The sequence below is a fragment of the Arvicanthis niloticus genome, chromosome 6 (assembly GCF_011762505.2).
Source record: "Arvicanthis niloticus isolate mArvNil1 chromosome 6, mArvNil1.pat.X, whole genome shotgun sequence".
Lineage (NCBI taxonomy): Eukaryota > Metazoa > Chordata > Mammalia > Rodentia > Muridae > Arvicanthis > Arvicanthis niloticus.
In genome coordinates, this window is record NC_047663.1 from 6,423,608 (window position 1) to 6,450,697 (window position 27,090).

Sequence of the window (27,090 nt, forward strand, 5' to 3'; positions counted from 1 at the left end):
TAAAATAAATACATGATTTAATAAATAAAGATGCCTCAGGAGCCAAGCTCCATGACCCTGCACCATCCCTCAAGAAATAGAACAACAAATACCAAACAACTGAGAATCAAGAGGACTGACCCTTGGCTACAGGACTGGAGAAATGGCTCAGCAGTCAGCATTGGCAGCTCTTACAGAGAACCCTGCTTTGATTCCCACCACCCACATGGTAGCTCACAGCCATCTGTAATTCCTGTTTTAGAGGATCTGATGCCCCTTTCTGGTTTCAAGAGCACCAGGCATGTTCCTGCTGCACAAACATACACACAGACAAACATTAGACAAAAAAAATAATAATAATTTTTAAAAAATCAGATACAGCTGGGCAATGATCCCACTACTCAAGCAGCAGAGGCAGGTAGATCTGAGTTCAAAGCCAGCCTAGACTATATATATCATGTATTCCCGAACAACTGGGCTACACAGGGAAACCCTGTCTGAAAAACAAAAAGTAAATAATTCAGACACAATTATACTGTGTCCACTCCTTTCATCTGTAATTTCAAAACAATCAGAAAAGTATCTCAGCCACCACACAACACAGAAACAGACTGCAGCACTCATGTTGGCCACCTCCCATTATCTCAGAGTTCTAGTGAAAAGGATCCCCAACAGAAGGCCAATCTGAGCAATATAGTGAGTTCCAGGCTAACCAAAGCTTATAGCAAGACCTTATCCTCAAAAAAGATGGCTGTGGAGAAGGCTAAATGAGTGCTTGTTGCAAGCATTCGGACCTGAGTTCGAATCTTCATCACCATGCATAAAGTCAGGCATGGCTGCACATGTTTATAACCTCAGTGTTGGGAAGTGAGGTGGGGGAAACAGATGCTAGGAACTCACTAGACAGCCAACCTGGCCAAATTTCAGGTCCAGTAAAATAAGCTATTTTTTAAAGGACTTACTTATTTTATGTATATGGGTAGTTTGTCTACATATATGCCTGCATACCAGAAGAGGGCACAGGATCCCCATGGACTACAGTTATAGACAGCTATGAGCTGTCGTGTAGGTGTTGGGAATTGAAACCAGGACCTGTGGAAAAGCAGCCAGTGCTCTTAACCACAGAGCCATCTCTCTAGAACCTATCTTAAGAAAATGAGGGATAGGACACCTAATGTCCTCCCCTCATCTCCAAGGACAACATGCACATTACACACATTCTCAAAAAGAAACCAAGATTTATTCCAATTTGTTTGGAATTATACCAAAAACCCTGATCCAAGTAACCAGAGATCATTTAAAAGTTCCAAAATAAGGTCCAGTGGTACAGATTTGTAATCCAAGCTACTCAGAAATCTGAGACAGGAGGATACAGAATTCAAGTCCTGTCTGGGTTACAGAAGTTCAAGGCCAGCCCAACTTGGTGAGATCCTAGCTTAAAAAGTAAAAGATAAGCAAACAAACGGGGGTAACTGAAGACTCAGCTCTGTGGCAGAGGCATCCCCAGATGCAAGAGGCCTAGGCTTGATTCGCAGTACAACACAAGCTACCAGCTGTGTGGTAACAGGGTTGGTGAAGTTTAGCTCCTAGACCCCATGTGGCAACAGGAGAGAACCAATTCCTTCAAACTATTTTGACCTCCACACCTGTGCATGGCATGAGTGTTCTCATATATTCACACACAAATAAGTACATAATTTAAAAAAAAATCCAATTAAGTTTACAAATTTGCAAATCAAAACCACATTTTTGTGTGACATTATTCTGATTTTAGCCCTTCTTGTCAAATGCAACGACAAGGATGCAGAGAGAGAGAGAGAGAGAACTCCAGTAAGAAAGGACCAACAAACTGACTGTATTTGAAAGGCTAACCTGAGTTACACAGCAGTCAAGTTTGGATGATGTCAGCCAACAAATTAGAGTCACTCCAAGAAACCAACACATTTTCTATAACCAATGTTCCCCAGTCCTATCTCCCAAAAGTGTTAAGCTAGAGCTCTTCCTGCCTGACTTTAGTTCTCAGTATTCCCAACAGATGCTTCCTGCTCCTGGCTTGAGTGTTGTTCAATCTCAGGTTCTGACATTTCCACGGGTTGGGATCTCCTAAGCAGGCCCATCACTCAGGCACCCAATGAGGACAAGAGGGACTCCTTGCACAGCAGGGGACGGAAACCAACGCTGCTTTACAAGAGGAACCACATCACTGGCCTTTGTCTCACAGAACCTAGGCCTACCGTGACATGACAGCACGAAGACAGGGACCTAAGCTTTACACATGCAGCTTTTCTATGTTGACAATCTCAGTTCTATGAGGCTCCCTTTCCTGCCAGATTCTGAAGAGGCCTGTGATCATTTACACCCCGGATGCCGCTGACTCAAGCTGGACAGTACAGCCAGCAAGGAGTGATTCCATGTCTGCGCCTTTGACTGGTTAAGGGGACTGAAGCATGGGTGATCCTCGTGGACAACCTAACAGGCCTTAAAGATGCACGGAGTCTCCTCCCAAGACTTCAAGCAAATAGTCATTTCTAGACAGGTCTAGTGCTGGTTGCTACAGAATTCGACTTGTCATGTCGTGGACTTATCACTCCCAAAGAGCCTGGTACTGTGGTTTTATGTCTGAGGAACAGTCAGGCCTCCAAGGCCTGGCCTGAGAAGTGTGCATTCGGGACCCGAGCTCCTGCCTTTCCAACTCGGAGGCTGGGACCAAGTTTCCCGCCCCACTGCCCGACCAGAGGTTGGTGACAGTTGGAGGAAGCTGGGACCGGCCCCAGCAGGTTGGAACCGGTCTGGGCCGAGCCGGAGGAAGGGGGGGGGTGGGGAGAACAGCCTCGCGCTCTCCCTGCGCGCGTGACTCACGCTGGCCGCTGACGTCAGGCGTGCGCGCGCGGCGGGGGGGGCTCTACGTACGTGTAGTGCTGCGGTTTCTCGGGCTGTGCCTGCAGCACCTGAGCGGTAGCGGCCGGGGGCGCCGAGGAAGCTGCCGAGCCGCCGGGCCCGGGGCCCTTCGACATGGTCCTGTCTTCCTGCCTCTTCGCCGCTCCCCTTTTATTATTCAGTCTGCGCGGTCCGCGCCGAAGACCCACGGCGCCTGCGCCGCGCCACGAGAACGTGAAGACCCCCCGCACGGCAGCAAAGCTTGCTGGGAGTTGTGGTCCTCCTTTCGGCTGAAATTTTACCGTTGGCACAGTGTCGCTGTTAAAGTGAAAGACCACAATACCCAGAGATCTTTGCGGACGGTGTCCCGGATGCTCAGGATCCGCGATGCCTTGTGGTAATTGTAGTCTATTCACTCTTAGTATTACCAGCGCGTTTTTAGTCTGGTCGGAGGTGAACTCTACCTTGAAACTGGACCTTCCGGAAGGCAAGAAACCAGTTAGGGAGGCCTGAAATGATTCCACGGAGAATGTTCCAAATGTAATTACACTGCCAACAGTGCAGTAATTGCCTTGCCTTCGTACCAGTACAGTTGGCGCACCGTTTCTAAAGTCAACCTAAAGCATTGCCTCCAAGCAAGCAAGCTAGTCAGCCAACATCTTCATAATATAGTAGTAACCTGTAAATCACCAGAGAAAATATGCAGGCTAGCAGATAGCTTGAGGAAGCTTTGTTTAAAAAAAAAAAAAACCAAACACACAACAAAACAAAAAACCCTACAACATATTGTTCCCAGGCTTCATTAATATTTACCAACCCTGAAACCTGGAACCCCTCCAATTGGGCTCCTTCCGAACTCAATGGCTGGCCCAAATACCTTGTTTCCAGTAAGTTAAGGTCCAAGGGAGAACTTAAGCCCTATCTACAGTAGTCTCTTAGGTGCATTGGTAAATTGTTGAGAAGCATCTTGATAGACTCCATTAAAAGGGCTGAGTAAGAAATGAGTTATAATCCACTCTGGTTCCCTTTTCTAGAAAAAACTTTTTGTTCCGGGGAAAATACAAGACAATTGCCTCACATATGGGCATTTGGTTTTATGAAATGATTTCAACAGGCTGGATATAGCGGTATACACCTGAGGGAGGAAAATCACAACTTCCAGGTCAAGCTAGGCTACGTATTAAAACCATGTCTCAAAAAACAACACGGTGGCATGTATCTTGATCCCAGCACACAGGAAGTAAAGGAAGGTGGATCTCTTGAGTTCAAACCCTAGTGGTATACTAGTGGTATACCTAGTGGTAATTCTAGATCAGCCGGAGGTACCCTCTGTCTAAAAATCCCAACAAGAACAACCAAACAATGACAGGACAGAGATGGGTAGGGATAAAAGTGCTTGCTTCTCGAGGCTGGAAACCTGAGTTGGATCCCTAGGACTGATGTTACAGGTGGAAGGAGTAAACCCACTCCACAGAAGTTGTCCTCTGCCCTCCACATCGGTCCACACTTGCCCATCCTCACACGCAAATCGTGCACACACAACCAATAATAAAAATGTCCATCATAGATACGTAATACTTCCCATTTGGCCCTGTTGTCTGTATTCAATCTATGTCTATATTTTTGTTTCTGAGGCAGGATCTGACTGCCTCAATAGATATGTGACACTTTTCATTTGACCTTGCTTTCTTTATTCAATCTATGTCAAATTCTCTTTTATTTTTGGTTTGTGAATATATACTTTTGGTTTTGAGGCAGGATTTTACTTATGTAGCCCCAGCAGGCTTGAAACTTGGTATGTAGATCAGGCTAGACTTGACTTTGCATACACTTGCATACCTCCGGCTCCCAAATGCTGGGATACCAGGCATGCACTGCCATACCTAGTTAAATCCATTGTTTTCAAAACCCATTTGTTTTGTTAAATGAGATCCTGTTGGTATATAATTGCCTCATTGAAGAAATGTATCTGGGCTGAGCTGTAACCGTTGGCATAAGCAAGCATGAACTCCGAGTTCAGTCTTCAGCAACAAATAAATACGTGTAGGTAGGATCCCGCATCTATTAATTCCAGCACTAACATAGCGTGGAAGCCGCGGGATCAGGAACCTAAGGTCATCTCGGCTATAATGAATCCAAGAGTAGGGCTATAGCAAGACCCTGTGGTTGAAGGTGGGGGTAAAAACAAACAAACAAAACCAAAATAAACAAACAAATAAATGTTCTTTTTTTAAAAAAAATGAAGCAGGCTAGAGAGATGGCTCAGTGGTCATGAGCACTGACTACTCTTCCAGAGGTCCTGAGTTCAATTCCCAGCAACCACATGGTGGCTCACAACCATCTGTCATGGGATCTGGCGCCCTCTACTGGTGTGTCTGAAGACAGCTACAGTGTACTCATATAAAATAAATAAATAAATCTTTAAAAAAAGAAAGAAAAGAAAAAACGAAGCTGTGTGTAGTTGTTGGTGCACACCTTTAGTCCCAGCACTCGGGAGGTAGAGACAGGTGATCTCTCTGAGTTTGAGGCCAGCCTGGTCTACATAGCAAGTTCTAGGCCAGCCAAATGCCACAGTGAGAGCTTCTCTCAAAAGACACAGGGAGAGAGGAGTAAAGCTCCTTTCAGATAACCTCAAGGGTGAGAGAGGGTGAGGAAGATAGATATTATATTGTTAGAGTCCAGGAGTGCCACAGCCTTTTTAAAAATCCAATTCTATGTAACCTCACGCTGGAAGCCAACTTGTCAGTTTACAAAGCTGACAAACCGGTCTTCCCTAAACAGGCTACGTCAATTGTTTTGCCAGCAGAGCTGTTTGAAGATGAACAACTCCAAAAGGACAGATAGAACTGATCATGAGCTGCTTTGTTCTTACGGTGAAATCCAAGGAATCCGTTTATATGTTGTCCCTTGGAAGCCCCAGGTGTGAAGTCACTGCAGAAACCTCATCTCATAGGTTTAGTTTTTAATGATAAGAGTTCACAACGGGAGCTTCTGAATGAGCGTGTAGTGTATAATTAGAAGATGATATCACCCAAATTGCTTAATTTACTGGAGAGGAAATCGAAACCCAGGGAAGTTAGGTAACTTGCAGAAAGTCACTCAGCAAGTTCATGAAGGAACAGGGACAGGACAGGAAGAGGACAACAGTCCAGATGGTGCTGCACTTGTCCTGTGCCTGCATTGGTGCCTTGGGATCAAGCCCAGGGCTTCGCCTCACCCCTCAGGCATGTGCACCTTGTTCCTGACCCTCCCTCGTTTGTCTTGTGTTGATTGGATGTACTCTCAGCTCCTCCCCATTCCTCTGCTGCTTTCCTTCCCATTGGTCAATTCAGGAAAAAATAAAAACAAAGGAAAAAAAACCCTTAATTATCAACTAATAGATGGATGATTTTTTTTTGTTTGTTTGTTTGTTTTTTTTGTTTGTTTTTTGTTTTCGAGACAGGGTTTCTCTGTGTAGCCCTGGCTGTCCTGGAACTCACTCTGTAGACCAGGCTGGCCTCGAACTCAGAAATCCGCCTGCCTCTGCCTCCCAAGTGCTGGGATTAAAGGCGTGCACCACCACCGCCCGGCTAGATGGATGAATTAATTACATCTACATCTTCTTTCCTGGGGCAGGCTTTAGATTTCCTTTGACAATTAATAAAACCCAGAGAAAAATAGCCAGGTAATTTTTTTCCAGAGGCAGATGGAGCACTGGCCATCATGGGTGGTGAAGAAGAAAAGAAGAGGGGCGGGGAGTAAGAGGGAAGAAAGAAAGAAGGAAGGAAGGAAGGAAGGAAGGAAGGACAGGTGTGGTAACACAGGCCTTTAATCACAGCACTCAGAGACAGGCAGATCCCTGAGTTTGAGGCCAGCCTGGTCTACTGAGCGAGTTCCAGTATAGGCAGGGCTACACAGAGAAACCCTCTATAGATAAATAGATACAGACAGACAGACAGACAGACAGACAGATGTCGACCTGAGCTACATGAACCCTATCTCCAAAAATAATAAGAAGTTAGGTATAGTAATTGAAGGTGTATGGTGCTTGTTAAGAGGACTCCAGCGCCAAGTGTGGTGGCTCTCACAATCTCATCCCTGCAAAGACTGAGACAGGAGGATAGCCACAAGATCAAGGTATACTGTAATACATAGTGATTTTCAGGGTAGCCTGGAGAAGACTCATCTCAAAGAGTGGGCACATGGCCTCAGTCACATATCTGAAATCCCAGCACTCTGAAGGCAAAAGCAGTATCTCTCTTGGCAACATAGGGGGTTCCAGGCCAATCTGGCCTAACTAAGGAGACCCAGACTGAAAAACTCAAGGGATCAGGACATAGGGGCTTCCAGACCAATCTGACCTAAGGAAACCCAGACTAAAAAACTCAAGGGATCAGGATGTAGCCCAGCTAGGGCTACCAGGGAGCATTAAAAAAAAAATCACCATCTAAATTTTTTTTTTTTTTTTTTTTTTGGTTTTTCGAGACAGGGTTTCTCTCTTAGCCTTGGCTGTCCTGGAACTCACTCTGTAGACCAGGCTGGCCTCGAACTCAGAAATCCACCTGCCTCTGCCTCCCAAGTGCTGGGATTAAAGGCGTGCGCCACCACTGCCCAGGCACCATCTAAATTTTTAAAACTTTGGGAGGAATTATCATACCAGAGATTGCGTCAAAGATGCTTCTTTCACCTTTTCAAATTATGCATTTTCTACAATACTAATACTGGTACACATTGACCTTGGGGCCAGGTGTATTGTGGGAAACTGTGTTACTCACATAACTGATTCTTGAGATTTTCCATGGCAAATAGTCAGCTGTTTCTACTGTGGAACAAATTAATGTGAAAGCTAACAGCATTCCAAATATGAGCTTCTGAAGTTAAGAGGACACGCACTTTTCTTTTTTTGTGAACAGGGTTTCACTACAGAGACCAAGCTGGCCTTGAACCCACAAAGATGCTTCTGCCTGTGGAGTGCTGTGTGCCCGGGGCCTGGGGAGTGGTATTTTTATACTGCTGGAGACATAACTTAGCAATTAAGAGCACTTGCTCTTTTCCAGAGGGCCTTGATTCAATTCTCAGTATCCAGATGGTGGCTCACAACCAACCATAAATCCAATGACCTATTCTGATTTCTGTGGGCACCAGGCAAAACATTCATACATAGAAAATAAATAAATCTAGTCAGCCGTGATGGCATACTCCTTTAATCCCAGCATTTGGGAGGCAGAAACAGGTGAATCCCTAAAATTTTAGGCCAGCCTGGTCTACAGAGCAAGTTCTAGGACAGCCAAAGCTATGCAGAGAAATCCTGTCTACAAAACACAAAACAAAAATCTAAAATATTAGAGTTTCTAAAATCAGGTTGTCAGAAGTAATAATTACCAAATATTACTCAAGGACAACCGATTTTAAAAATTATCTTCTTTATGGATATGATACCCTCTTGGGATTGTTGCCTCTCCTGGTGTTTTTATTTCAGGCAGTTGAATTAAATAGTTCAAGAAATATGCAACCAGGAAATTAATACTTTGGTTGGTGTTTTAGACAGAGTCTCACTAAGTAGCTTGGCTGCTCTGTAATTCCTATGTAGACCAGGCTGGCCTCAAAGCCACCTGCCTCTGATTCTAGGTTGCTGGGATTAAAGAAATGTGTGTGCCAGCATGCCTGACAACTTGTTATTTAACTCTAAGTACACTGAAATAAAATATTTTGTGATGACCTGAATTAAACACGAAATAATAGGGCTTTGTTGTTTTGTTTTGAGACAGAGTCTCACTATGTAGCTTTGGCTGGTCTGGTCCTGCCCTTAAACTTACATGAATTTGCTTGCTTCCAGAGTGCTGGGATTGATCCACTTTCTTTCTTTCTCTTTCTTTTTTTCTTGTGAAGTGGTGTTTTATATAGCCTAGACTGGCCTTGAATTACCCAGCTGTGGATCACCTTGATTTTCGAATCCTGATTCCATCTCCTGATATTACATGTGAGCACCTGGAGCTTGGTTTGTGGAGTCCTAGAGGAAAAAGAAAACAGGATTTGTGAAGACAAGATCTCAGTAGGTAGGTCTGATGTGGATCAGGCTGGCCTCATATTCACAGAAATCTGCCTGCCTCTGAGCCTCCTAAAAGCTGAGATTAAAGGCCTGCACCTCTACCCAACTCTGAAATAATTTTTTGAATTTTCATCTATTCTTTGTATCTATTATCCTTCCCCACCAAACAGTTGCTTTATGCTTTAAAATGCATATGCATTTACAGTGCACAAAACACTATATGCTGTAACATGACTGACTGAATTACATTTCTCACACTATACTAAACGATCAAAATTACAAAAAGTAAATTATTCAGGGAATAGTTTCATTCTACATTGAAATAATAATAATTACTATTATTATTATAATATATTTATGTAAAATCACTCTAAATTCGTCTCTTGATGCAACAGACGGAGTCTCTTGCGGGCCCGACTTTAATTCCAGGAGACTACTGCAATTCATTTGCATTGACTTTCTATTGTAGAGCTTTGGAACCAAGAGAAGGATCCAAACATAGCTCAATTTTATCCAATCAGAAGAGCGGCTTAGTGCTAAACTCTGATTCGTCTATTCCTCTTTGCATCCATCCAATCCTGAAGCAACTTTATCAGCCAATCAGTGGCCTAAACACCGACCAATCAGGAAACGGGCCCGAAGTACGGCCTTTGTGTCGGGAGATGTCAGCGCGTCGTCGAAAGCTCCCGCCAATCGAAAAAGTCGTTGGTGTATGCAAATAAGGGTTCTGTGACGCACTGACGCAGCGTGAAGCGTCTCTATAAATATGGAGGCGTCGGGGGGCTTGGAGCGCAGAGCGGTTTGGTCGTTCGTTGGAGGAGCATCTTCCCGTTCTGCTCGGCGATTGCGGCTCTTGTTCGAGCGCTTACAGCGGCGCGTCGGTCCCAGCAAGGGCCCCAGACTCCGGCTTTGGGTGAGTTCGCGGCTCCGCCGGCGACTCAAGGCTCTGTAGCTTTGGGGACCGCGGTGGCTGGCGGCAGACGGTCGGATCGGCGAGGCAGCCCAGGAGGCCGGGTTCGGCCGGGAGGTTGGCTTCCGCCACCTCCGTCCTGTCTGCTTCCCGGTAATGACTCACAGGTCCCGACGCGGCGTTCCCGGCCGCCCGTGGAGCGGGAAGTGGCTCCTCCCCGCGCTCCCCCTCCCGGGGGAGGCCGCGGCTCGGCGGCGCAGCCTGAGTCATTAGGGGAGGGGGAGGAGGCGGCGGCGGCGGCCATGGCCATCTGCTGCGGCGAGGAGGGGCGCCTGGCAGCCGGACTCCGGTGACCTGGGCTTGAACGTCGCTTGTCTCGCAGGTGAAAGAAAATGGCCCGAACCAAGCAGACCGCCAGGAAGTCCACCGGTGGGAAAGCCCCCCGCAAACAGCTGGCCACCAAGGCGGCCCGGAAAAGCGCGCCCTCTACCGGTGGGGTGAAGAAGCCTCATCGCTACAGGTAGGCAGAGAGCTGGGAACAATGACTTGGCCGCCGGCTGGTGGAGCGGGCGCTATCCCCTCCTCACGGTCCGTTGACGCCCTCCTTTTTCTGGTGACTGCAGGCCCGGGACCGTGGCTCTGAGAGAGATCCGTCGTTACCAGAAATCGACTGAGCTGCTCATCCGGAAGCTGCCGTTCCAGAGGTTGGTGAGAGAGATCGCCCAGGATTTCAAAACCGACTTGAGGTTTCAAAGTGCGGCCATCGGTGCCCTTCAGGTAAAGGGACAAAAGGCTTGGTGTTAGTGGGGGCGGCGGCTTTGATTGCTCCAGGGGGAGTGTTAATGCTGTGGCTCTTGTCCTCAACAGGAGGCTAGCGAAGCATACCTGGTGGGGTTGTTTGAAGATACCAATCTGTGTGCCATCCACGCCAAGAGAGTCACCATCATGCCCAAAGACATCCAGTTGGCTCGCCGGATACGGGGGGAGAGAGCTTAAGTTGAGGCGGTTTTTATGGCATTTTGTAGTAAATTCTGTAAAATACTTTGGTTTAATTTGTGACTTTTTTTGTAAGAAATTGTTTATAATATGTTGCATTTGTACTTAAGTCATTCCATCTTTCACTCAGGATGAATGGGAAGAGTGACTGTTCACAGACCTCAGTGATGTGAGCACTGTGGCTCAGGAGTGACAAGTTGCTAATATGCAGAAGGGATGGGTGATACTTCTTGCTTCTCATGATGCATGTTTCTGTATGTTAATGACTTGTTGGGTAGCTATTAAGGTACTAGAATTGATAAATGTGTACAGGGTCCTTTTGCAATAAAACTGGTTATGACTTGATCCAAGTGTTTAACCATACATCACTGTGATAGAATGTGGGCTTTTTCAAAGGTTGAAGATACAAGTTTTAGCCACAGTGTAACAGTTTCCTTTAAAAAAAAAAAAAGTAAACCTGGCAGCTATAGAATACACTATGTGCATTTATAATAGCTATTTTATATATTGTAGTGTTCAACATTTTTAAATTAAATGTTTTACATTTACAAGTGGTGGGGAGTCTTGTCATTAAGGTGTGTGTAATTTAGTCCAGTTGGTATTTCCTGACTAGACTGCATTTGTTTTTAACAAAGTAGAAAAATGCTATGCGTATTAAACCTTGCATAAGTCCTCATTCTACCACATGTTCACTAACCCCTGACCCTCTGGCTGGTAACACAACACTAACGGGGATTTTATTTATAAGGGCTCTAGAGTTAAATAAGAAGCTATTCACACCAGCATCATCTGTTACTAATCTAGTTAGTGCAGCTTTTCATTGTGGTGTTTGGTCTTCTGCCTAGATTGAGTTTGGTTTTGTTTCTTTTTAATCTTTAAGGGGAAAAACTGTACAAGGTTTGTTTTTCCTTGTGGAGTTTATAAATGGGGTAAGAATACAGCTTCAGCTTATTGGACCTCTGCCAATGAAGATGGGTTAGATTACACCTGGTTACTATCCTGGCAAAAAAAAAAATCCCTTTTATAGAGATGGCCTTCAAGTGGTTTTTAAAAGTATCCTATTGAAGTTTTTAGGTCAATTATGTATGTTGACTAAATTTACAAATAAACTTGTTTATTCAACTAAGTGTCAAACCTAAATTGACTATGCAAAGCTTTTAATCTGGCATCTAAGATTTTTAGTTTCAGCTTTTTGGCTTGGTGGAAAGGGATATTTACAGAAAGTATATGAACAGCCATTTCACTCTTAAAATGCATACATTTGCTGGCATGACAATTTGACAAAATCCATGTTTGTGGTTCATGGGTGGGCTTAACTACATGTTTTATACATCCCTATGGTATTAAAATCTGAAATTGTTACAGGAGAAATTTGAAATTTTAGGATTTGCTGTCTTGAGGGCCTTTGGATCTTTGCAGAAGGCCTTACAAATATTAAACTAGTAGGTTTGGGTTTTATTTATTTTCTCCTAAGACAGTTTCTCTGTACCCTTGGCTGTCCTGGAACTTCCTCTAGAGAGCAGGTTGACTTCAAACTGAAAAAGATTCATCTGCCTCTACCAATGGTATAACCACTACTTGGTGTGGAATCTTTCACACAATTACATGTTGGATATCATTTTACCTTCTGTTACTCATGGTTGAGCCCCTTCCAACTACTAGTGCCGTTCATCCTTTTGTGTGTATTTGATGGTGACTCTGATAAACCACCTTGCTAAGGAGGAGTGCTAGTGAGGACCTGAGATTCTAGTGAAGCCATGTGAGTTTGGCAGGTACCCCAGACTGGCCTGGACATTCTCCCTCAGCCTCCTTAAGTACTAGGGATTACAAGGTGCATATTGCCACAATTTGGACTTTAGGTCCCTTTGGATAAGAGTCAAAGTACCTAACTCAATCAATGGACATGGTATTTGAAGGGACAGTAGTGTGGCCCAGTACAGTGGAAACAGTTCTGACCACATTTATGTTTGGGCTGGGAAAGAAATCAGGCATCCCTGAGAATTGCCTTGCTGAGTTGCTACCTATAGTAGCTCCAAGTTGGAGCATGTTGGTTATTGAAAAGTCTTAAGGCAACTAAGCTGTGCAACTTGGGCTTAAACAGGGCCTGAGCACAGGTTGGTTTTGGTCCTAGACAGCTGCCCATTCGATCCTTTGGACTGGGTTCTAATGCCTTAGATAAGCACTACCACTGAGTTACATCCCCAGCTGTGAGAGGTTTGCCATCTGATTGAGCAGGTAGGGAGCACTCACAGTGAAGAGATGAGATGGTACAACAGTGCAGTTTGCCCAGGACAGTGGCAGTTTATTCATGCCTCTTCAATAGTCATCTGCCTGTATCTGGCAAGTCAGTGGAGTGAGCTTTCAGTGTAGGGACAAATGTACAAAAAAAGAAAAAGAAAAGCTGGCTTCAGACACACCAGAAGAGGGCATTGGATCTCAATTCAGATGGTTGTGAGCCACGGTATGATTACTAGGAGTTGAACTCAGGACCTTAGGAAGAGCACTCAGTGTTCTTAACCACTGAGCCATCTCTCCAGCCTTTGTCCTTTAAATCTTAACTAGGAATGTTGCCTCAGTGTCTTTCAGTAACTGATGAGAGGAGAGGAAGGCAGGAGAGAGGAAGACTGGGTGGGTCTGTCTTCTGCCTACCACTTGAGTGCAGATGTTGCCTTCCAAAGGTGCACAAGCTAGGCCTTCCAATTCAAGGGCTGGCTTCCTCCGGACTCCCAGTATTTCTTGTTCTCAATCACCCAAAATGGTTTGTCAGTGGCTGGCTTAGAAGTAAGGCACCAGAGGCAGGACAAGTCCAAGAGTGGTCAGTAAAGAGCAAGCCATGCCCTTAGCCAGATGTCTGCCTCTTCCTGGATTCCTTCAAAACACTTTATTGCCTGATGGCAGACATCCAGACTTGAGTCTGAAGATCTGGAACCAGGTAGAGGGGTAGAGGGAGGAACATGACAGGAGATAGCTGTTAGTCAAGAAAGAAACCCATGGCCTGGCCCTTCAGTTTTTGCCTCACTGCAGATTGAATCTACCACTGAGGAGGGCTGATTCCTGCCCTTCTGCAGCTGGCCATAAGAACCTAGAGGATCCACTTCTGGTACTCTGTCCTTATGCTTAGCTTGTGAGCCCTTGGGGTGAGAATATTTGTCACCTCACTAAATGAAACAGTTCATTTCTCTTTCTGCACCTTCCTTGGGTCCTCATTGCTTTCCTCCTGCCTTCACTCCAGTGGTGTTTAAACCTTCACTGGGTCAGGCAGTGGTGGCGCACACCTTCAATCCTAGCACTTGGGAGGCAGAGGCAGGCGGATTTCTGAGTTCAAGGCCAGCCTGGTCTACAGGTGAGTTCTAGGGCAGCCAGGCTACACAGAGAAACCCTGTCTTGAAAAATAAAACAACGCTGGGCGGTGGTGGGGCACGCCTTTAATGCTAGCACTTGGGAGGCCGAGGCAGGCGGATTTCTGAGTTAGAGGCCAGCCTGGTCTACAGAGTGAGTTCCAGGACAGCCAGGGCTACACAAAGAAACCCTGTCTCGGAAAAACCAAAAAAAAAAAAAAAAAAAATAATAATAATAATAATAATAAAAAACAACAATAACAACAAAAAAACCCTTCACTGGATCCCATCTTTAGGGAGATGATGTCCCCGTGGGCTATTCCATCAGGCTGGAATGACTTCTGGTCAACATTTAACATAAACAATTACCCTTACAGTGACTGTCCCATGGGCAAAGAGAAAAAGACAACCCAAATCTGTAGCACTATGTGGAGAAAATTGAGCCTGGATTTTTGTTATGTTTTTTCCGGTTCAAGACAGGGTTTCTCTGTGTAGCTCTGGTTGTCCTGGAACTTGCTCTGTAGACCAGGCTGGCCTAGAACTCAGAAATCTGCCTGCCTCTGCCTCCCAAGTGCTGGGATTAAAGGCGTGCACCACCACTGCCTGGCTCTGTGTGTGTGTGTGTGTGTGTGTGTTTCTCTGTAGCCCTGACTGTCCAAGAACTTGCTCTGTAGACCAGGCTCCTGCCTCGGCCTCCCAAGTGCTAGCATTAAAGGCGTGCCCTACCACTTCACAGGCAATGGAGGCTGCTCTTGTGGGCACTCTGGACCTTGTGGTTGGTGGCTTTAGGTTCTTGCTCCATTCAGTAGGTCTGGAATGTGGAAGCTGCAGCCTAGGTGAATGCTGTGGGAATGTCTGACAAAGGGTCAGAAGATGGCGCTCTCCCACAAAGTACCAGCACTACTCCTGCCCAGAGCCAGAACTTTGATGTGCCCCAGCTTGTCCTATTCTTGCACAAGCACCATGCCACTTAGAGCAGTGGCCAGTCTTAACGGCCCAGACACACCTCAAAATAAGACTACCACCAGCCGTCCTGAGGAGAACCATTTCTCTTCCCCACAGAGAAAGCTAGGCAGCTCTGCAGAAACTATGGGAGAAGCAAGGGGAGAGTGCTTCTTCAGTGAGGAGCTAGATCAGGGATATCTCAAAAGGGGTACAATGGAGGACAGGAGGCGGCATCAGATCTCACTAGTGTAAGGAAGCAGCCTCTTGGCTCACTGGCCTCTTCCAAATGCAGGACATCCTGTGGGCACTGGGGCCTCTTGTTCTCCACTAAGGAGAGACTAGCCTTTGTATCTTGGCCATTTTGTAGACAGACCAAAGGCTGCAGCAGCCTACAGTATTCATGAGACCAGGATGGCAGAGAGAATAAATAGGTTTGGGCTCATGACTCAAGCCCAAAGCCCCCTTCTCATTTATGTCTTTTTGTTGTTGTTGTTTGTTTGTTTGTTTGTTTGTTGTTTTGTTTTTCAAGACAGGGTTTCTCTGTGTAGCCCTGGCTATCCTGGAACTCACTCTGTAGACCAGGCTGGCCTCGAACTCAGAAATCCGCCTGCCTCTGCCTCCCAAGTGCTGGGATTAAAGGCTTTCGCCATCACCGACCACCCGGCCTTTTTTTTAATGCATATGAGTTGGGGGCTGGAGAGATGGCTCAGAGGTTGAGAGCACTGACTGCTCTTCCAGAGGAATCAGTGAGTCTGAAGAGAGCAACAGTGTACTCACACACATAAGATAAATGAATCTTTTTTAAAAAAATGGATATGTCGGGCAGTGGTGGCGCACGCCTTTAATCCCAGCACTTGGGAGGCAGAGACAGGTGGATTTCTGAGTTCGAGGCCAGCCTGGTCTACAGAGTGAGTTCCAGGACAGCTAGGACTACACAGAGAAACCCTGTCTCAAAAAACCAAAAAAAAAAAAAATAAATAAAAAAAAATGGATATAAGTATAGTATGCTGTCAATGTCTTCAGACGCACCAGAGGAGGGCATTGGATCCCATTACAGATGGTTTAGAGTCACCATGTAATTGCTAGAAATTGAACTCAGGACCTTCAAAAGAGCAGTCAGTGCTCTCAATCTCTGAACCATCTCTCCAGCCCCTCAATTTATGTCTTTACCTGTAAAAATTTCTGTCTGGTAGGCTTGCAAGAATTTAATAAAGCAGCCTGTGCAAACTTAGGCCCAGTAAGTGCGGGGGACAACTATAAAAATATTTGATCAAAGAAGTCTGGTGTACTGAACAGTTAGAACACAAACCAGCTCTACCCTGTAGGTGCTGTCTAGCTGGCTATCAGCCCCTCAGTCTGTGCCAACTTGAGTCCTGTGTATCACTGGTGATATAGAAGTGTTGTTATACATATCACAGAAGAGGAAAGAGAACTTACCAGGAAATATGGGAACAAGACTCTCCCAGAATGTATGAGACAGTGGGCTCTTGACAAAGCAAATGTTTTCACAGACATCCATTTGGGAGGTAAGGGGTCAAGTCCTATATGGGAAGGTCAGGCTATTTATGCAAGGAAGAAGCCAGAGCTAGGCTAAGCACACAGCTCTTTCTAATTAAAAGAAAAAGAAATTGAGTCTATCTAGAAAGACTTGAGGGGCTGGAGATATGGCTCAGTACTGATCTATATAACTCCAGCTCCAGGGCATCCAACCTCTAGCTTCTCTGGGCCCATGCACTCACATACAGATACAAATAGTTACCCACACTTAAACATGATTTAAAAATAAAAATCTTTTTTTTTGTTTCTTTTTGTTTTTCGAGACAGGGTTTCTCTGTGTAGCCCTGGCTGTCCTGAAACTCACTCTATAGACCAGGCTGTCCTGGAACTCAGAAATCCGCCTGCCTCTGCCTCCCAAGTGCTGGGATTGAAGGCATGTGCCACCACTGCCCGGCAATACAAATCTTTTAAAAATAAAGACCCAAGAGATGTACATTTAGCTGTGGCTTGGAAGGTCAAAGGTCTTTCATACAGAAGAGGCATCTTTGGAGTGCCTGTCCTACTCTGGACAAATAATCCTTAGCACCCTCTAGGTTGACATAGCCTACCAGCTGATGTGGCCAGTGTGGGCAGTACTCCCATCCTGCGCTGTATGCTCTGGTGATGAGTGGTACTACCTGATCCCAGCCCTTACCTGTGCTGATGTAAGTTTCTTGGCCAGTGGAGCAGAGGCAGATCTTGGAGATGCAGTATCCAAATTAAGATGCTACCTTCCTACGGTATTGTGACATCTGGCAAGAAAATGGGAGGGAGAGTCAAAGGTCAAAGCAGACTTCCTTCTGAACAAATTTCCTGTAACAAGATAGAATTTTTGAAAGGAAGTAGGGCCCCTCATTGTAAACTTGTCTAGCCTGGAAACTCACTCTGTAGCCCAGGCTGGCCTCAAACTCTGACTGGTATTACAGGGATTAAAGGCATGCCACAGTCTTGGTTTTTGTTTTGTTTTTTTGGTTTGATTTGGTCTAGTTTTTTGGTTTTTGAGGCAGGGTTTTTCTGTAGCCCTGGCTGACCTAGAACTCCTGTAAACCAGGCTGGCATTGAACTCAGAGATCTGGCTGCTTCTTGCTTCCAGGGCTGGGATTAAAGGCATGTGCCCCTATGCCATGCTTGACTATATATTTTCAAAGCTATTCTCAGTGGCATACTTCCTCTGGCTGACTTCACCCCCTAACTTCATAACGTCCCCCAAACAGTGCTATGGAACAGGGAACAAGAATTCAGCTATGTATGCATATGAAAACAATTTTCTCCCACTCAACCCTCTATGGATCATATGCCTGTAATTAAAGCATTTGGGAAGCCCAGGCAGGAAGATTAGAAGTTCAAAACCAGCCGGGCAGTGGTGGCACATACCTTTATTCCCAGCATTTAGGAACAAGAGGCAGGCAGCTCTCTGAGTTGGAGGCCAACCTGGTCTTTAGAGCTAGTTCCAGGGCAGCCAGGGCTACACAGAGAACCCTTGTCTCTTAAAACCAAAACAAGCCAACCACCCCAAAAATTAAAAAAAAATATTTAAAAATAAGAACAGACATGGTGTTTAATCCCAGCACTAGGGATACAGAAACAGGTAGGTGTCAATAAGTTCTCTGTGACTCAAGACCAGTCTGGTCTACATAGTGAATTCCAGGTTTGCCAGGATGACAGATTTTGTCTGACATTGGTCTTGAGCTCACAAAGACCCACTGGCCACTGCCTCCTGAGGGCTGGAATTTAGGTGTCTACCACCATGCCAGACTTTAATTTTTTTTCTTTTTTCGCTTGAAACAGGGTCTCAGAATTGCAGTCCTGTTAAATAAAATTTTTAAAAAAGTCTTAGGCCAACCTGGGTTTCACACTGTGATCCTGCCTAAATACGAGCCCCACTCTGCAGCAAGCATAGGGTTTAATTCGGTTAGAGGAGGTCAGATTGGAGATTGTCTGCCTCCCAACCAGATGGTAGGAGCTGTGAAGCTTTTTATCTTTCTGGCCAGTTGCACAAAGGAGAGTCCAATAATGCCAGCTGAATTAATGGAAGTCTGATAATGAGAGCAAACATTTATTCCTCGCTCCCAAGTATCAGGCACAGTTCTGGGCACTTTAGACATAAAGGAACTAAAGAGAAAATCACAGCCCTGTTGCAGAAACAAACAGCCGAAGGCCAGACAGGTTGAGGCAGTGACTCAAGGTCCACTGAGCAGAAGTGTGGACTGTTAGATTTCGAACTGAGCTAGGTAGAGAACGTGAACAGAGAAGGGGTCCCTGCGTCTAACTCTGTCACAACACGGTGCCTTGTGCTTCTGACTTTTTCATTTCAGACAGCTCCAAAGGTCACAAGACTTGTCTTGTGTTTTGGGTTATGCAAAAAAAAAAAAAAAAAAAAAAAAAAAAAAAAAAATTGCTGCTGGGTGGTGGTGGCGCATGCCTTTACTTTAATCCCAGCACTTGGGAGGCAGAGGCAGGCGGATTTCTGAGTTCGAGGCCAGCCTGGTCTACAGAGTGAGTGCCAGGACTACACAGAGAAACTCTGTCTCAAAAAAACAAACAAACAGGCTACACAGAGAAACCCTGCCTCGAAAAACAAAAAAACAAAAACAAAAACAAAAACAAACAAACAAACAAAAATTGCTATATTGAAGTGTATTCAAAAAGCAAGGCCTTACCTGTCAGGTTTTGTTATTGCTGTTTGGACTGTTTTTTGTTTGTTTTTGTTTTGTTCTGTTTTGACACAGGCTCTTACGTAGCATAAGCTAGCCTGGAATTCACTATGTAGCTGAGGATGACCTTGAACTCCAAATCTTCATGCCTGTCTTCAACTTAAGGTACCTGCCGCCATACCTGGCTAGAATTCTGTATTGTTTTTCCTCTTAGGTGTTGGGATTACAGGTATTTCCTAAAGTCCTTCAGCCATCCTGTCCTCTCAGTCCTGTTCCCCTCCCCCTCTCCCTTATCCCCCTTGAGAGGGGTCGCACTGAGTAGTCATATGTTGGTCTTGAATTTGCCACAACTCTGCTTCTGCTTCCTGAGTGCTGGAATTCCAAGCCTGTGCCGTTACAGCTTTGTTTTCTTTCTTCTTCTTTTTATTCTTTTGTTTTTTTGAGACAGAGTTTCTCTGTGTAGACAGCCCTGGCTGTCCTGGAACTCACTCTGTAGATCAGGCTGGCCTCGAACTCAGAGACTGTCCTGCCTCTGCCTCCCAAGTGCTGGGACTGAAGCCCTGTGCCACTAAGCTGCTTGGCTCACATCCTGCTTTCTTAATTTACATGACTTTTGACCTATTTATTTGTTTTTCAGACAGGATCTTACTGAGAAGCCCAGACTGGTTTCAGACTGGAGCTCCTCCCATGTGCTGAGGTTAGACATGAACTACCATGCTTGGTTTGGAAAATATTTATTTTCTTGAAGAAAAATTACATTTATTTATTTTGTGTGTCTCTTTGAATGCATGTACTCTTTACCACTGAGCTACATCCATCCCTTCACTTCGAGGTTACAAAGCCTTAGCTCTGTCTGTCTGTCTGTCTTTCTTTCTTTCAAGATTTATTTATTTACTTATTTATTTTATGCATATGAATACACACCATTGCTCTCTTCAGACACACCAGAAGAGGGCTCCAAACCCTATTACAGATGGTTGTGAGCCATCATGTGGTTGCTGAGAATTGAACTCAGGACCTCTGGAAGAGCAGTCAGCGCTCTTAACCACTGAGCCATCTCACCAGCCCCTATTTTTTCTTTCTAGCTGATATATATATATATATATATATATATATATATATATATATATATATATATATATATTATATATGGTGTGAGGGTTTGACCCCAGGATCTTGAGCATGAAAAGTACAGGCCTTTACCATTGACTTAAATGCCTAGCCCCTAAGCTGCATATTTGAATGCAATTCTGTAGTCTGTGGACAAACTTCTGAGCTGACCCCAAGCTACAGCCCTGGCCACAATTCTCTGCAAACTCCTATCAGTCCTTCTGTTAGAAGGTTTCACACAAGGTGACCAGGTATAGATAGGAATCCAGGCAAAGATTTGGGCCAGCATGAAGGCTTTAGGCAGATGATCATGTCTCTGAGACCAAAGAAGCAATTGCTGGGGTTCAACAACATAACCCAACTTTGCAGTAGCCTTTGGGTCATTGAGGAGGGCCTGAACTTGCTTCCGGTCTGGCCACTGGATGAGATGAACTCCTTCAGTTCTCTATCGCCAGGAGCCAGAAAAGGAGCCTGTAAAAGGTGACTTCTCTCGTCTCCTTCAACCTTGGCTCTCCTTGTTTGTCCCTAGACTGTGGACCACATCACCCTGTTGGAGACACGGGATCAGGGACTGACGCCTTAGCATAGCTTCCGCTCTAAAGACCTGGGAGGTAGATCCTCTGGGACACTCCGGTGTTCCTGTTGCCAGCTCCGTTGCCCTGACTGCCTCGGGGATGATTAAGAGGTTCCAGGTTCAGGGATGGAAGGAAAGTTCAGATCTCCATTCGTGTTAACTGCTACTCCAGCGGGAGCCCCAAAGTCCTGCTAAGACATCGCCAAGTGGGTCTCTTCCGGCAGCTGCCAGCTGCCGCGTTGGCTTGCTCTGGAGAGCTGAGTTTCAACCCGGCTCTGCAGGTGGGATGGGCGGGGCTATCGTGGCGGAGGCGGAGCACCGCGATGGACAGGAATGTAGGTCCGCGCCACGTGGCTCCGCCCCCAGCATCCCGCGGGGCGGCGCGCCCAGCTGCAGACGAGCGTCATGGCTGCTTGGAGACCGCCTCGGGTTGAGGAGCTGCTGGCCGAGGCCCGACGGGCCTTCATGGAGGAGTTTGGAGCCGAGCCGGAGCTAGCAGTGTCGGCGCCGGGCCGCGTCAACCTCATCGGGGAGCACACGGACTACAACCAGGGCCTGGTGCTGCCCATGGTGAGGGGCCGTATTGGGGACCCTTCCTTGTGTGTGCTGGCCCGGCCTGTGGTAGGGAAGGGCTGGCATAGGGGGCACGGGAGGGCGGGTACCCTCCGGGTGGAAGGCGGAGTGAGGCGGTCTAGCAGACATGAGAGACCCCGGGACGTGCAGTTGTCCACGTGCGAAGACAGGAAGCCAGAGCTGGGGGAGGGGGGCGTTTGTCTTCTCAATCCCGCCTTCTGGGGGCATCGCCCTTAGCTTGGAAGTATGAATCTCTTAAAAATGTGAGGACCAAGTTAGCAATATACGAGATTGTTAGGCATGGTGGTGCATTCCTAATAGTCTAGTACTGGGGAAGCTGAGGCATGAGAATTGCCACGAGTTCAAGATCAGCCTGGACAACAAAGTGAGTTCCAGGACAGTTTGGGCTGTGATTAAGATTCTTAAAACAAGAAGAAGAAGAAGAAAAGGTTATTTAGTCCTCTGGCTTTGATTGGGCCCACAGCCCCGACCTAGACCTATGCAAAGGTAGACCTGTGTAAATGTAGCTCCCCTGGCCCATCCCTTTGAATTTACCGAGAAAACAGACCCATAGAGCACTAATGACTCATTCAAAGTCACACAGCCCTTTCTTGGACTTCCAGCCCGAGTCTCTGTCAGCGCATGTGCAGCTCCTGAATGAGGGATTACAGCTTGCAGAGCTGGCTCCAGGTGGGAGGAAGTCTGGATCCCCTCTGGGCCTGTTTTTGTCTAAGATCGCTATCTGTCCCCTTTGGCCCACAGCTGGACGCTAGCTAGGGCAGAGTCCAGATTCGAATTCTTATCGCCGCTGGCCCCGCCCCTAAAGACCCAGGAGGCTGTGCTCTAAGCCCCCAAGGCTAGCTCCTAACTGAAGACCTTTCTCACATCTCCTTCAAGCTAAGCCTGTTCCCGGTCATGTATGTCCCTGTCTGTCCCAGACAACAGAACCTTGGAGTTTGAATCCTGATTGCTTCAGTCACCCTGGGGAGACCCAGGCAAGTTCTAGAACTTCAGGGACATGTGTTTTCTATTTCTAGTTTGCAAGGGGATATTCTACCTACATACTTTATTAATCCCAGCGTTCTGGAATAGAGGCAGGTGGGCCTCCTTAGTTAGAGGCTAGCCTGGTCTACATAGAGAGTTCCAGGCTAGACAGGACTACACAGTGAGACCTTGTCTTCAAAAACTTTTAAAAACAAAAAGCAAAAATAAATTCTGTGGCTCTGATGTGGCCCTGGGGGTGGGGGTGGGGACTTCTTCTGTCAGGTGGTATAAACTGCACACACCATCTCCTTCCAGGCCCTGGAGCTTGTGACTGTGATGGTTGGCAGCCCCCGGACAGATGGGCTTGTTTCACTTCTCACCACTTCCAAAGATGCAGACGAGCCCCAGCGACTGCAGTTCCCACTGCCCTCAGACCAGTGGTCCTTGGAGCCTGGAATCCCACAGTGGGCCAATTATGTCAAGGGAGTGATTCAACATTACCCAGGTATGGGACTCCTGCTGCTTCTGGGAATGCCATCTCACCCCTACAAAGTCCATTCATAGCATCCCATGGTCATGCTCCAGGGTGGAGCAGTCATTGTCCTGAGGTCCCAGAGGCTTGGAACTTGCCCTAGGTTTCCTTTGTATGATTAGAGGAGTCAGAATTGAATTGCTAGCCTGCTGGTCTCTGCAACCCTAAGTCAGGAAGATTAAGCCAGCACACCCAGAGGGCAGCAGAATGGAGGATGGGCAGGCCGCTTGAGCTCAGCAGACTGCTGGGGCCCGGGTTCCCTACATCCATGCTCCTGCATCCCATCCTTACCAGCACCCTTCTTTCCCCTGCAGCTTCCCCCCTCATTGGCTTCAGCGCTGTGGTGGTCAGCTCAGTGCCCCTGGGGGGTGGGCTTTCCAGCTCAGCTTCTCTGGAAGTGGCCACGTACACCTTCCTCCAGCAGCTCTGCCCAGGTATCACTTAGCCTCCGCTTTCCTACTCAGAGGCCTCTGTGGTCAGAGCCTCTTCCTTTCCCGGGCTTCGGGAGGGATGGTGGGCAGTCCCTTTGATTGCCCTTGGAGCCCTGCTGTTCCGGTGTGGCCATCCCCTATGCCCTCTCCTGGACCCCAGCTTCCCTACCTCACCCTGTGCTGCAGACTCGGGGTCAATAGCTGCCAGGGCCCAGGTGTGTCAACGGGCTGAGCACAGCTTCGCAGGGGTGCCCTGCGGCATCATGGACCAGATCATCGCTCTGCTGGGGCAGAAAGGCTATGCACTACTTATTGACTGCAGGTCAGGGGCTCTCCTCATACCCCCTACCTCATAACCAGGAGCTCCTGAATGGAGTGTGCCCGCTGGTTGGTCTGGGAAGCAGACCCTTGGCTAGGACGTCTTCCCCCATTCCAACTTCATTCACCCAGGTCCCTGGAAACAAGCCTGGTGCCACTGTCAGACCCCAAGTTGGCTGTGCTCATCACCAACTCCAATGTCCGCCATTCCCTGGGTTCCAGCGAGTACCCGATTCGTCGGCGCCAATGTGAAGAAGTAGCCCAGGCCCTGGGCAAGGAGAGCCTTCGAGAGGTGCGGATGGAGGAGCTTGAGGGTGAGAGCCAGTTTCTCGTTTTCTGTTGTAGAAATGGCCGGGTTCTCTGCTAGGATGTCCATATGACCTACAGTCTAGTCATTATGATCTGCTCACCTTCACTCCCCAATACTGAATAGATCCCAGGCAAGTGCTGTGCCAGTGAGTCACATCCCTGCCTTGCTTGAAATCTTAAGCTTGCCTTTTTAAGCCAGGTTTGGTGGCGCACAAAACACTCGGGAGGCAGAGGCAGATGGGTCTCTAAGTTTGAGGCCAGCCTGGGCTGTATAGAGAAGAGTGTCCTTCCTTGGTTTCAAGACCTGTGCTTTGTCCCATTCATTTTGAAAGCCCCACATGTTAGGGGCTCATGCAGCTATGTATGGAGCAGTCTCTGTGGTGGCTCCTTGTGGGGAGAACTACATGTTTCCTGCAATGTTCTGTAGACCTTAAGTGATGGGGAGATGCAGTTGTCCTATTGTGCAGGACAAAGAGAGATTTGAGATGAGGGGACCTTCAGAACCAGGCCCAGGATAATCAAGCCAGTCCTGTCTGAGCCTGCCTTTACTGAGGAGGGCTCGGGGAACAGCTGCCCACCATGTTTCCCTCCCACACCCTGGGGTAACAGGTGGTATGAGGTGGGGCTGCTGAATTCTGTTCCTCCTCAGCGGGCAGGGAGCTGATGAGCAAGGAGGGCTTCCGGCGGGCCCGCCATGTGGTGAGCGAGATCCGGAGAACAGCCCAGGCAGCAGCTGCTCTGAGCCGAGGAGACTACAAGGCCTTCGGGCGTCTCATGGTGGAGAGTCACTACTCACTCAGGTAGGCCTTCCGGGTGCCCTGTGCTCCTCCAGCATAGGCAGGTCCCAGGTCCCTCTCACTCCTATGTCCTCTGCAGAGATGACTTTGAGGTGAGCTGCCCTGAGCTGGACCAATTGGTTGAGGCCGCGCTCTCTGTGCCTGGGGTTTATGGCAGTCGCATGACAGGTGGTGGCTTTGGTGGCTGCACCGTCACATTGCTGGAGGCCTCTGTTGCCCCGCTTGTCGTGCATCACATGCAGGTGGGTGTGTTCGCCGGAGCCCTGGAGGGCAGGAGGGGTGGGTGGGTACCCAGGCCACTCATTCCTCAGCCTCACTTCTCCCATAGGAGCAGTACAGCGGGACTGCCACCTTCTACCTCTCTCAAGCTGCCGATGGAGCCCAGGTGCTGAGCTTGTGAGGTGTCCCTGAGACCGATGGACGCACAGGCATTAGGCAGAGGCAGCAGGTGTGTACCGCAGCTCTGCCTCGGGCATCCTCCTCCTATATCTGGGTGCTTAATAAATGTGTGCCTCTTACGGTGGTAGCCACCTGCCTCTAGAGGTGGGTAACATGCTCTGGGGTCAAAGAATGGGGGTTGTGGGAGTCAGTGTTCCTACTGCAGGCTGACATCATCCTGGCCTGTGAAGAATGGACAGAGTGGCTACGCAGTAGCAAAATCTTTTATTAAGTGCAGAACAAAGGCTGGGGCCTTGTGCCTTGTGCCGGCTCCAGTTTTTTGGTTACATGTGGATTTGGACCCAGGGCAGGAAGAAGTCAGAAAGACCTTATGTCACATCTACCTACTTCCCGCTTCCTGGACAGCACCTACCCCTGCTCTCTGACTACAAGGGCTGGCTCTGTGATCAGCATGCAGATGGGTAGAACAGCAGAGGAAGAAGGCGCTGGGGGGGAGGCAAGGAGGGGCCCAGGTTATTGGGGGTTTCAGGTTTGGAAGAACTGTTGGTCCATATGAGTGCTGAGAGTGCCACTGGTTGTCAGGGTCCGGCTCACAAATTCCTGGGTCACATGCCGGGTGAGGGAGCCCGCTGCTTCCAGGCGCTGGGTCCCCAGGGTTAGTCCATCTGCAAGGGAAGGAATGAGAAGGGTGGAATACAGTCCTAGTTCCTCCACACTGGCCGTTCCCAGGAGCCGGGGTCTCCTGAGCTTGCTGACTCACCCACGAGGAAGGGTTCAGTCGTGGTGCTGTGACTGCTGGTCACGCTGCTGTACTCGCTTTGCACTGGGTTCTGGAAAAGTCCAGAATGGCTGCCCAGCTGTGGGAAGGGGCCTGGAACAGGCAGATCATTCAGTCGGGATGGTGTTACGCCAAGGCAAGGCCCGGGAGAGACTGGGGTAAGACCTGGGGACAGCTCACCTCCATCCTGAGACTCAATGGTGATGATGCCCTCACGCTCTGGCCCGAAGCCCTCGGTTGTCCTGGCCTGCACCTTGAACTTGTAAGGAACGTTCTCACTGAGGCCAGGGACGGTCAGTCGGCTCTCCAGGCTGTCTCCATCCACCCGGAAGGTCCTGGCTGGTCCTGCATAGGGAAGACGCCTTCAGATCCTGTGGTACCTCCTCATCCCCCCCCCCCAACCATCCTATTTTCAGGGCAGCTGGCACCTCCTCCTTGGGCCATCTCACAGGTCACCAGGTAGCCAAGGATATCTCCATTAGGCCTCCTTGGTCGCTCCCAGCTCAGCTGCAGAGAGTCCGGGCTTAGGGCAGTGAACACCAGTGGGCCTGGAGCACTGGGGGTGCTCAGGGTGAAGGCTGAGCCTGGAGGCAGAGGGTGAGCATCAGTTGGTGGGCAGTAGGTGGGTGGTGAACTGGACAGGAGCAGGGGGCAGGCGGCTCACCTGGCAGGGGGCAGAGAGGGCTTTGCGGGTGCACCTGGGACTCGATGGTGATGACACCCTCTCGCTCTCGGCCCCAGCCCTCCTGGCTCTGGGCCCGCACCCGGAACACATAGGAGTGGTTAGGCAGGAGATCCTCTACCACCACCGAGGTTTGGCCAGGGTTAGGGATGTTGAGCCGATGCATCTCGCCTAAGAGGTGGAGTGAGGGTAGGAAATACCACCTTCACTCCGGGCCCTTGCCGTATCCCTCCCTCCCGTTAGGCTGCCATCAACAACTGGGGTTTGGTACAGTGTCGTATGGTGGGTTGTTGATTAAAGTGAGTGTGGGGGTGGGTTATGGGCATTGTAGCTCTGTGGT

At 47.9% G+C, this 27,090-nt stretch overlaps 4 protein-coding genes and 1 long non-coding RNA gene across 8 annotated transcripts in view; 2 read left to right on the plus strand and 3 right to left on the minus strand.

The window, feature by feature from the left end:
* The window catches only part of Unk (unk zinc finger), a 37,815-nt gene extending 28,910 nt beyond the window's left edge, over positions 1–8,905 (minus strand). The window contains exons 1-2 of one of the 2 annotated variants that reach the window (XM_034504459.2): positions 8,652–8,905; positions 2,890–3,535 (exon numbers count right to left, since the gene is read on the minus strand). In XM_034504459.2, coding sequence (XP_034360350.1) covers positions 2,890–2,993 — 104 coding nt within the window. In that variant the 5' untranslated portion in view covers positions 2,994–3,535; positions 8,652–8,905. The remainder of the gene's footprint in view (positions 1–2,889; positions 3,536–8,651) is intronic. The other variant, XM_034504460.2, reaches the window with a different exon arrangement.
* Positions 8,906–9,639: 734 nt separating this feature from the next.
* Positions 9,640–11,912, plus strand: H3-3b (H3.3 histone B). Its single transcript, XM_034504472.2, has 4 exons — positions 9,640–9,797; positions 10,177–10,314; positions 10,418–10,571; positions 10,662–11,912. Exons 2-4 carry the CDS (start codon positions 10,187–10,189, stop codon positions 10,788–10,790), a joined length of 411 nt encoding a protein of 136 aa, XP_034360363.1. The 5' UTR covers positions 9,640–9,797; positions 10,177–10,186; the 3' UTR covers positions 10,791–11,912.
* A 680-nt stretch (positions 11,913–12,592) lies between these two features.
* On the minus strand, positions 12,593–20,322 carry LOC143442612 (uncharacterized). Its single transcript, XR_013110916.1, has 3 exons — positions 19,270–20,322; positions 17,265–17,361; positions 12,593–13,712 (listed from the first exon to the last, which is right to left on the minus strand). It is a non-coding gene; the product is annotated as an uncharacterized LOC143442612 (long non-coding RNA).
* Positions 20,323–21,310: 988 nt separating this feature from the next.
* Galk1 (galactokinase 1) lies at positions 21,311–25,409 on the plus strand. Its single transcript, XM_034504467.2, has 8 exons — positions 21,311–21,517; positions 22,820–23,009; positions 23,351–23,470; positions 23,654–23,789; positions 23,918–24,099; positions 24,744–24,894; positions 24,971–25,133; positions 25,220–25,409. The coding sequence occupies exons 1-8, from the start codon at positions 21,353–21,355 to the stop codon at positions 25,289–25,291; spliced, it is 1,179 nt and encodes a 392-aa protein (XP_034360358.1). The 5' UTR covers positions 21,311–21,352; the 3' UTR covers positions 25,292–25,409.
* A 126-nt stretch (positions 25,410–25,535) lies between these two features.
* Positions 25,536–27,090, minus strand: part of Itgb4 (integrin subunit beta 4) — a 33,502-nt gene continuing 31,947 nt past the window's right edge. For all 3 annotated transcript variants that reach the window (XM_034504440.2, XM_076935437.1, XM_076935438.1), the window contains 5 exons: positions 26,733–26,921; positions 26,497–26,652; positions 26,249–26,413; positions 26,051–26,161; positions 25,536–25,955 (listed from right to left, as the gene is read on the minus strand). In XM_034504440.2, coding sequence (XP_034360331.1) covers positions 25,816–25,955; positions 26,051–26,161; positions 26,249–26,413; positions 26,497–26,652; positions 26,733–26,921 — 761 coding nt within the window. In that variant the 3' untranslated portion in view covers positions 25,536–25,815. The remainder of the gene's footprint in view (positions 25,956–26,050; positions 26,162–26,248; positions 26,414–26,496; positions 26,653–26,732; positions 26,922–27,090) is intronic.

Bases quoted from the DNA above. Each gene is read 5' to 3' on its own strand.
- H3-3b (XM_034504472.2), top strand. From the start codon at position 10,187: ATGGCCCGAACCAAGCAGACCGCCAGGAAGTCCACCGGTGGGAAAGCC. The intron at 10,315-10,417 runs GTAGGCAGAGAG...TGGTGACTGCAG, and splicing joins AAGAAGCCTCATCGCTACAG to GCCCGGGACCGTGGCTCTGA. The intron at 10,572-10,661 runs GTAAAGGGACAA...TGTCCTCAACAG, and splicing joins CGGCCATCGGTGCCCTTCAG to GAGGCTAGCGAAGCATACCT.
- Galk1 (XM_034504467.2), top strand. From the start codon at position 21,353: ATGGCTGCTTGGAGACCGCCTCGGGTTGAGGAGCTGCTGGCCGAGGCC. The intron at 21,518-22,819 runs GTGAGGGGCCGT...ATCTCCTTCCAG, and splicing joins AGGGCCTGGTGCTGCCCATG to GCCCTGGAGCTTGTGACTGT. The intron at 25,134-25,219 runs GTGGGTGTGTTC...CTTCTCCCATAG, and splicing joins TTGTCGTGCATCACATGCAG to GAGCAGTACAGCGGGACTGC.